This window comes from Prunus dulcis, chromosome 5 (assembly GCF_902201215.1).
Source record: "Prunus dulcis chromosome 5, ALMONDv2, whole genome shotgun sequence".
NCBI lineage: Eukaryota > Viridiplantae > Streptophyta > Magnoliopsida > Rosales > Rosaceae > Prunus > Prunus dulcis.
In genome coordinates this window covers 6144729-6155072 of record NC_047654.1, presented here as the reverse complement: position 1 = coordinate 6155072, position 10344 = coordinate 6144729, and the positions used below count along the sequence as shown (strand labels likewise).

Below are 10344 nucleotides of genomic sequence, written 5' to 3'. Positions count from 1 at the left end.
ATCCCAATACCAAATGCAAGAATCAATCGACAAAGAACAAACACATTTGTTGTTTCAGACAAACAAAATCAATCCCAATACTTCACTTTCTACACGAAATACATACGAAATCAATCAGAATTCCAATTTATGTAATCAAATTCAATTTAACATCAAAACTTACATATTCCCAACAATTCATTTTCTGAAGAAGCTGTTCTTGAAGAGGGCATGTAAGCCCAGACTTCAAAACCCCCCAAAATTGGACCAAAATGATCAAACAATGGCCACCTAATGCCAACACATGCTGTCATATTCAGAAAAGATGGTTTTTTTTTTGGGTTTGTTTAGGTTGCAGAAGGGATTCGAAGAGAGACGAAATTGGGGTTTGAATTTGGGTAGAAAAGAAAACAAAGAGGAAGAGGAAGAACTGGGTTTTGAGGGCAAAGCTGTGGGTTTTGTAGGTTGTTCTTGATCTTCTTCTTCTTGAGAAGATGCGTAGTTAGTTCAATTTAACATCAAAACTTACATATTCCCAACAATTCATTTTCTGGAGAAGCTGTTCTTGAAGAGGGCATGTAAACCCATACTTCAAAACCCCCCAAAATTGGACCAAAATGCTCAAACAATGGCTACCTAATGCCAACACATGCTGTCATATTCAGAAAAGATGGTTTTGTTTGGGTTTGTTTAGGTTGTAGAAGGGATTCGAAGAGAGACGAAATTGGGGTTTGGATTTGGGTAGAGAAGAAAACATAGAGGAAGGGGAAGAGCTGGGTTTTGAGGGCAAAGCTGTGGGTCCTATAGGTTGTTCTTGATCTTCTTCTTCGTGAGAAGATGTGTAGTTAGCTAGATGGAGAGAGAGAGAGAGAGAGAGAGAGAGCTAAATTTCAGAGAAAAGTGATATGTGTGCAATAAGTGGACAATAAATATATATTTATAGGTGATAGTTGCAAAAAAATTGGAGAGAGGTGGTATATTCAAAAAAAGTTATAAAACGGGTGGCATTTAGAGCTATTTCCCACAAATAATGCCCCAATCGCCCACAAAAGATTAAATTGAAAAAATATAAATAATAACAATACCTAATATCACCCATATTCAGCCCCAAATTACACTCGAACGAAAAATCTTAAAACCAATACCTAGAAGCTCTGCCATGGAGGAGAACACACAAGCGCAGCACTTAAATCAACCAGATTTGCCACATAAAAGGGGGAGAGAGAGAGAGAGAGAGAGAGAGAGAGAGAGAGAGAGAGAGAGAGAGATGGCTGGGATGGAGCAAAAGAGGTAGGGATATTGGATTTTTCCCTAGGTTTAGTAGTGTGAAGTGATGGCAAAAGAAAGAGGGGCTGTGAAATGTTATTCAGAAAAGAGAGGGGTTTTAGAGAACTTTCGAATGTTTTAACATTTTGAAAGAGAGGGAGTTCTCCCACATAAATTTTGGGTATATTTCCTTATAAAAAAATGAAACAATTTGACAACATGCTTTGCACGTTGTAGAACTTAAAGATATCACAACACGCATGTTTGCGTTGCGAAATTTTCTCTAAATTTCATTTGGACAACGCGCATTAAAGGAACGTTGTTATAAATAGTGTACTACAACGTGCACTTGGTGCATGTTGTCAAAAGTATACTTCAACAACGTGAAATAGACGCGCGTTGTTAGTGGCATCACTACTACAATTCAGTTAAACCACGACTCAAAATAGACAACAATTCACTTTAAAACCGTCATTGTATTTAAAAAGACGACGATTTTGTAAAACTGTCGTAATATATCATCTTATACAACCCTAAAATGGGTTGATTTTTAAAACATGGCGCTTGTCAATTATCAAGCGTCGTCTTTTAAAACACGCTAAACAAAAGGAGCCGCTTAAGTGAATTCGAGCTCGACCTAAAATCCAGATTTCCCCGTCTATGTGAAAACCTTATCTCTCCCTTCTTGAAACTTCATGACCTCTTCTCTCTCCTTCCTTGAAACCCTCTCTGAAACACTCCCTCTCTCACCTTTCTATTCCTCATACGCACGTACAGGCCATTGACGCCATGGACGCCGCGATGCCATCGATGATGCGATGCCATTGACGCAGCGACGTCGTCGATGATGCGATGCCATCGACATAGCGACGTCGTCGATGCCATCGTCTTCTTCGCATTAGTCATCACCGGCCGCCATCGACGCCATCTTCATCCCAAACTTCGTTGACACTCGCAAACTGACGCCATGAGGTCGACACCACCACCAAGAAGACATACAACCTCTTCGACAGAAAAGAAATCAGAGGACATTGTCGAAGAGGTGACGGTCATCGTCTATCTCTCGATGGCTCTCTCTTGACAGAGCTCTTTCTTGTTGTCTCTCTCTAGCTTGCTCGATCTCTCTTGCTGGCTGGCTCCATGAGAGCCTCCCTTCCTCTATTCCACAGGTCCTTCTCTTAGGATTATTTTCTATACTTTTTGAAGAATCAATTTCTATATCCCTAATATGATTTACGGTTAAAATATTTGGGTGTTTAATTGTAAATTATCTGGGCAAATTGTTATATTTTTGTAAATATTTTCGATTTATATAGAAATTAAGGCAACTTTTCTGATTTTTTTTTTCTGTTTTATGGATTTATATATGTGTGAATCAAAAAGGCGAGAATCTACAAAAATATAACTTCTATCATTATGCCCTTCTATGGTTATCGTTATGCTCTTCAAAATTTTGCTTGACTTATATATGTCCCATGATCTTAGTCCCTTATTTATGAATTTGGTATCCAGAAAAGGCCTTATCTCCTCAAAGCTGAAAGACTTTAACCATGGCACCCTCCCTCTTCTCTATGCTGCTCCTCTGCGCCTGCATTGGTATTCTCCAAATTCCACAGTCCTGTAAATGCAAAGTTTTGATGAGCTTCAATAATGTTCTGTTTCATTTGTACTTAATTGTTGTCTGACGTCGTTGAAATGGGTTTATCGACTATTGTCTCTACATCAAGTTTTTAAGTTTGTTTAGATTATTAAGAATTCAGATTTTTCTTGTTATATTTCTTTAGCCTGCTGGATTGACACTGTTATATTGATAGTTTGCACTGATCTGGTTCGTGGTGCAAAGAACAAGAGGCTCCGGGTTAAGGGACCCGTGAGAATGCCAACCAAGGTTCTGCACATTACCACCAGGAAGTCCCCTTGTGGTGAAGGTATGTTTCACTGTGAAATTTTCTTGTTGTTAGCTTATGTTTTGATGCTTTATGGGCTAGGCAAGGCTTATGGCTTTTATGGCCATTTACTCAGAGTTGGGAGTTCTCTTGTTTGGCCAAGTTACATAAGTAAAATTTGTTGCTTACTGTGGCCTATTCATGACTGACCAGTTATTGAAGTACAGTTTCTCTACATTTGCATTTTAAAGGGTTATGTATCTTTAAAATTTTGTTTGTGATTTATAGGTACCAAGACATGGGACAGATTTGAGTTGCGTGTCCACAAGAGGGTGATTGACCTCTTCAGCTCTTCTGATGTCGCCAGGTAAATTACTTCCATTACAATTGATAATTGAACCTAATGTGGAAGTGGAGGTTACAATCGCAGACTCTTAAACTGGACGTGTTTTTAGTGTAGCCGTCCTACTTAAAAATGAGCTTGTTTGTCGTGTTCTAATTTTGAATTTAAAGACTTGGTAGTGTTGTTTCCAATTTCCTTGATCTACCAAATATGAAGTCTACACTTCCTTGAATGTGACTTTGGTAGAAGTAGTGTGATCCAGTCTCATCCAAGAGTGTATCTTGTGTCCCCAACACCCTTACTTTGCATTCCATATCCTCCAGGTACTGCAACCACTGAGTTCTAAAATTGCATACCTATTACTTACTGAATATTTTAATCTTTTCTGAAAAGTTGAACTTTATTTTTGTTAAAGCTTATAACTTCTATCTGCTTGGTTGTGAGAATTTGAAAGGTGAGTGAAGTTTGAATTTCTCCAATTCTATGGTTGTGTTGTATTTCTCTTATTTAGTGTTGGATAATATGCTGTTGTTGGACAAAAGACCAAGCACTTGATCTTTTACCCGTAACCCATCTTGTTTCTTGTATCTTTTTTTTACAGGCTTGTCCTTAATTTAATTCTTTGTACAAAAAACATGTGAGTGTCTCTGCCTTGAGTCTGAATATCCAATCTTTTGTTTTGTGTTGTCATGGGAAATAGGCCATGTGTGTGTTTACTTGATTAGTGGCTTAGAAACAATAGAGTGACTTCTATTATTATCTGGATTGTATATCTCACTATTACATTATTTTGGCTTGTCAAGCAGTTTCCTACGCCAAGAAAGTGGTTCTAACGAAGCTACTGCTAGCGTGGGGGAAGTAGTGTTGGTTCAACCTGCTATTAAATGCAGGGGAAAAGTGGTGATGATGAAGGTATAGCTCTGTATACATATGGAGAACTTGACTTGGAGGATAATTAGGTATATGAATTTTGGTGTATTATTGTAATTAGGCTTGCAGCTTGCAGCTAGTGGGCCCTAGAGTACTTTCATTTTTTAGATTTCTTTTTGTTCTATTGTACTCTTGATATTCTATTTATGAAAGAAACAATTTTTGAGTATATATGTGTGGCGTGAGTAATAGCATATTTGAGTATATATTTCTGATACTATTGGAAAAAAAAGAAAAAAGAAGCTCAAATGTAAAATTACGACGTCAATTTTACAGTTAATAGACGGCAGTATTTCAAGAAAACGTCATCTTCACAATTAATAGACGATAGTTTTTTAACAAACCCGACATCTTTGGACATAACAAAAGACAGTTCTTTCAAGAAACCGTCATCTTCACAATTAATAGACGATAGTTTTTTCAAAAAAAGGGTCATCTTTACATATAATAGACAACAGTTGTAATAACCAAAAACAAAAATTCATATTTAATTAGTAATTTATTTTGTGGAAAGACAATTTTGCCTTCGGAATATTTTATTAAGAAAAAGTTGACTTTTTGACCAAAAAGGAATTTGACAATTCCACTTACGCCGTTGCGTAGAGCGCGACGAAACTAGTCCGTAGACACAGAGTGGGCTCGAATCGGAACTGTAACGAAGAAAATACGGTTAAAATACCATGAGGGGCAAAATGGTAATTCGAAAAAAAAATCAGATTTTTAACCCTTTCTCTCTCTCTTCTCCCTCAGTTTCTTCTCTCTCTCTCCTCTCCCGTTGCTTCGCTGCCCGCCGCCTTCCAGGAACAGCCGTCGCTGCCACGGAGCTCCACCGGCCACGGGACAGGTCTTGTTCGAACCGCCACCGTCTCCTCTTCCTTCCTCGACCATTCCCCGCCTGTGAAACGACTGGCGCTGGCCGGAAATCGCGAAAAAGCCGACCAGTTTTGTCAAAATTTCAAACCGCTCGTTCTCCTTCAATTCTCCTCCAAATTTGTCGAGTAAGGCACCCGGAGCCAGGCAGACCCGCAGGACCAGAAGTGAGTGGACTTTTCTTTTATAAATGATTTTATGCAAATAAATTTCATTATTTGATATTGAATAAGTTTTATTGATTGTGGTTTTCCTAGTATGTTTTGTTGAGGTTAAATATCTCTATTTATACGTTGCCTAGTTAAAATGCTAAAAAGATATGGAAAGTGGAGATTGAGACTTATATAAGATAAAAAGGGCAGCAGAGTTCTAGATTTAATCCAAAATTTAGTTTTTCATCAGGGCTATCAGAAATTTTATATTTTCTTAAGCCACATTATGTACCCAGTTACAGAAACAGGTTGCCTTCAGTATATGTTGCCTTTGGATATGATGATGTCCACGGACATCCAGTTTGCCTTCAGTTTTGTCAGTGCACTTGACATTTGCCTCACGAGTTTCGGGGACGCCAGGACCGTGAGAGCCAGGAATGCGGATCAGGCTGACTACGGTCCCCTGAATCCTGCCAGTTTGCGGCTCGGGTTGACTTTGTGTTACTGAGACCTGCCAGGGGAATTGACGGATACCAGGAATTGATGGAATTAAAGGGGTACACCTAGGTGGTAGTTTTGAATTGATTACAGTGCTTTTATGCGAGTTTTATTGATCTTGAATATGATTTGCATATACGTATATAAATATGTGAACGCCTTAATTTTAGTATGATTCAAATGCAGATTTAATAATCAGTTTTACATAACTGTTTTTACAGTGGGGGTTAGTATATTCTTATGTTATTTTCTGAACCTTTATTTTTGTCCACTCACATTTTTTTGAATGTTTTGCGCCCCCAAGCTGTAAACGTGCACAGGAATCCACCACCGGGCCATTTTTCCGTCTTCCGTGAATTTCTTTTGTTATAGAAGTTTTGTTTTGTAAAAGGATTAACTCATTTGCAAACTCTTAGTAATTGCTCTGATATGTTGTCCTAGATTGAGAACTGAACTATTGGAGCGTATATTTAAGTACTGGCAGTTGGTTGTATAAATATACATGCTTGTTTTGACAGGTGTAAATTTGGGATTGAACAAATTACAGGGGAGACTCTGCCGAATTTTAGGTAGGAGTCAAGGCTAAATTGAAAATAAGTTGTAAGTAGAAGGGCAATAGTTTGATTGATTGAGATTATTTGGTGATTGCTTTCACTGTTTTGAATGATATATTAATGGGTTTCTGTTGTGGCTTGCTGTTTCTGGGATTGAATGAAACTTACCAAATATTTCATGTGGTTGTTAAGCTCTTGGACTTGGATACACTGTTTTGAGCTTATGATTTGTCTTTGAAATGATGTATGCACTATTTTGTGATTGAGACTTGGACTTGCAGATCTCCTTGAAAGTAATGTATTCACTCTTTTGGATGATATTCGATATGAAACAACCTTGGACAGTCAAGGTTTGGCAATTTGTAAGTAGTTAGTTAGTAATAGGATACCCTGGGTTAATGGCTTTGGGTTGGATTTAACTTTAAGAGTTCTTGATACATGCCTTCCTTGTTGGAGCTTGAAACACAGCTATGCTAACTGAACCGTTTCACTTTGCATAATACTGATGTTTTAAAATTTTTGGTTATTAATGTTTAATTGATGTTTTATCTGTATGGTTTATACACTAGTTGATAGATTTTTTATTAGTAGCTTAACATGTGTTAACAAAATGGGTTTATGATGATGGTCAGAATGTGTTAACAAAATGGATTTTTTATTGATAGATTTTATGATGGTCAGAAATGGACACAATTGCAATTTTGGTTTGCTACAATGGAAAATGGGTAACCTCAAAGAAGATGTGAACATATGAAGAGGGTGACTCAAAAGGCATAATAGTTTCGCGAAACATCATGTTTGGTGAGCTTTTGGAACGGGTGCATAAAATTGTTAATACAAACAACATGGAAGACAAGCTTTGTTTAAAGTTCTCAGTTTCAATATCCTCGAATGAGTGTAAGCATATCAAGATTGAGGACAATGATGATGTTAAATTTTTTATTAAGTACATTTGTGACGTAATTCCTTCGAAAGTGGCTCCTTTACTGGTGAGCATAGAAGATAGAGGAGGGACAAATGTCGTAGGTGATCGTATGCATATCACGACGGATATGAGTCGGATGGGCTGTTCTTCAAATGCCATAGTTGAAAGCAATGGTGATGTACATGGTGTTTTTGGAACATAATATTTAGACATGATTAATTTTACAGGGGTAGAAGGGGTGCATAGTGGTGATAATGGTACGGAAATGAATGGCTTGCAAATGCACTCAACCCCTCCTATTTTGGCCCATTTGGAGACATTTTCACAAGTGGGTGTGGTGGGTTTTGGAACAACGTCTGAACTTTCTATTCGACATAATTGGAGGCAAATGGGTGAACAAAACATGCACAATTTGGGTATTGTAAATGATGAAGAAAAAGATATTGAAAGCGCGTATTCACGGAATAATTAGGATCCACAATTGGAAGTTGGGAAAATTTTCTCTAGTAAGGAAGCCCTGTCCAACAAGTTACAGTTGGCGGCAGTGAGAGGTCACTTTGAATTTAAGGTGAAGCAGTCTTGCAAGAGTCGATTGGTTGTGGTTTGTTCTCAAGGTCCATGCCCATGGCGGCTTCGTGCATCTAGTTATGGAGAAAAGAACTTCATGATTGTGAAATATAATCCGGTCCATTAATGTGGTATGAGTTTTGTACATGACAAGCATCATCACGCAAGTGCTAAACTCGTTGGTAATGCAGTGAAGCGGAAGTTGAAAAATTCTCGCACAATATACACACCAAGTGATATAATCAGAGATGTGAAACAAAACTTTGGTGTCACCATTAATTATTGCAAAGCTTGGAAATCGAGGGAGTTAGCTCTAATGTCCACTAGAGGTTAGTCGAGGAGGCATATTCTCTCCTTCCAGCTCATTGTCACGAATTAGAACGCGTGAATTCTGGCACAAGGACATACATCCACACCAATGAGAACAATCACTTTTTGTATTTTTTTATGGCTGTTGGGGCATGTATTAGAGGGTTTCAATCTTCGATGCAGCCAATCATTGCTGTGGATGCCACGCATTTAAAATATAAGTATAAGGGTGTCCTCTTTGTTGCCAATGCATTTGACGGAAATCGAAATATATATCCTCTTGCTTTGGAATTGGGGATTTAGAGACTTATGCATCATGGCATTGGTTTTTTAGTAAGCTTCATGAAGCCATTGGTGAGTGTCCAAATCTTGTGATTATTTCTGATCAGAATATTAGCATAGAGAATGTGTGGCACAACGTTCTTCCAAAGGCGCAACATGGCATATGCTTTTACCATATGAAGGGGAACATGAAACGCACTTTCAAATTGAAAAACCGTTATAAATTATTGCTATACTTTGAACAAGCTGCGAAATCTTATGGTATCGCTGAATTTGATCGTCATTTTCGCAAGATCAAGGGAAATGATGAGGTTGCTCAATATCTTGAAAGTGCAGGATTACACAAGTGGTCTAGAGCTCATATGGATGGACGTCGATACAATGTAATGACAACAAATATTGCGGAGTCAATCAACTCAGTCCTTCGATTCGCAAGGATGCTACCAGTGGTGCATTTGATTGATGAAATCATCGATTTGCTTGTGAAATGGTTCAGTAAATGTCGTGATTTTGCTTTGAAATGTACATCAACATTGTGCCCTGACTTTGGCAAGAAGAAGCTGAGACGCAGGTTGGAATGTGCTTCAAGGATGAATGTCGTGAAACTGAATCACGTAGAGTATAATGTCGTGGACAGTGATATGGACGACCACGTACATTTGACGAATAACACTTGCAGTTGTAGGAAGTTTCAGCTTGAGCAACTACCTTGCAAGCATGTAGTTGCAGTTTGCCGTTTTTTGAAACTAAATGTATACTCCATGGCTTCTCGTTATTACACTCGAAATACATGGTTGGATGCTTATTCAGATACCATCTACCCGGTACAGCCTCAAGAGCTGTGGGTTATTCCTGAAGATGTTCCAAAGTAGAGTTGTGCGTCCTCCCAATGCAAAGGTCATGCCAGACCGGCGAAAGAAGCTAAAGATTCCGTCGCAAGGAGAGGATATCCTAAGGAGAAAATGCTCAAGGTGCAATGGCACAGACCACAATAAAGCACCTGTAAAAACAATGTTCCACTACCTAATGTTGGACATACATTATGAATTGTGTTGGTTTGTTATGGAGTGTGAATTTGAATTGTATTTGTATTGGGTTTGGTGTTCTGTGGATTGTGAATTCTGTTAAATTTTCATAATTTGGTATGTATTGCGTATTCTATGTGCTACATTGTTGTTAAAATCTGTCATTTTTGGGCCTATACTGTGTATTAAAATTTTCTGATTCAGTGGGTTGAATCGGGGGTGGGTATGCCATTCTCATCCCCATCCCCACCTTCATTCCTGCAATACAGACTTTAAAAACAAAAGGGATATACGAAGGCAATACACTAGCAATATACAAGCAATAAAGGGCTATATAATGGCAATACACATACTCCTATAAATTTATTCCAACACAGACTTGAAAAAAAAAAAGAAGAGATATACTGGGGCAATATAGTAGCAATACACAAGCAATAAAAGGCTATCCAATACAATACACAAGCAATAAAAGGCTATACAATGACAATACACAAGCAATAAAAGGCTATACAATGACAATACGCAAGCAATAAAAGGCTATATAATGGCAATATACAAACTCCATACTCCCCCTATAAATTTATTCCAAGACTTGAAGAAAAAAAAAGATATACGAGGGCAATACAGTATCAATACACAAGCAATAAAAGGCTATACAATGACAATACAAAAACTTCATAATCCCCTATAAATTTATTCCAACAGACTTAAAAAAAAAAGGATATACGGGGGAAATACACAAGCAATAAAGGGCTATA

General features: G+C 37.9%; 1 protein-coding gene across 1 annotated transcript; it reads left to right on the top strand.

Annotated features, from left to right (window-relative positions):
- The first annotated feature begins 1760 nt into the window (after window positions 1-1760).
- LOC117628372 (40S ribosomal protein S20-2-like) lies at window positions 1761-4573 on the top strand. The gene is made up of 5 exons (XM_034360803.1): window positions 1761-2414; window positions 2758-2841; window positions 3060-3173; window positions 3420-3498; window positions 4281-4573. Exons 2-5 carry the CDS (start codon window positions 2796-2798, stop codon window positions 4390-4392), a joined length of 351 nt encoding a protein of 116 aa, XP_034216694.1. The 5' UTR covers window positions 1761-2414; window positions 2758-2795; the 3' UTR covers window positions 4393-4573.
- Window positions 4574-10344: the final 5771 nt, after the last annotated feature.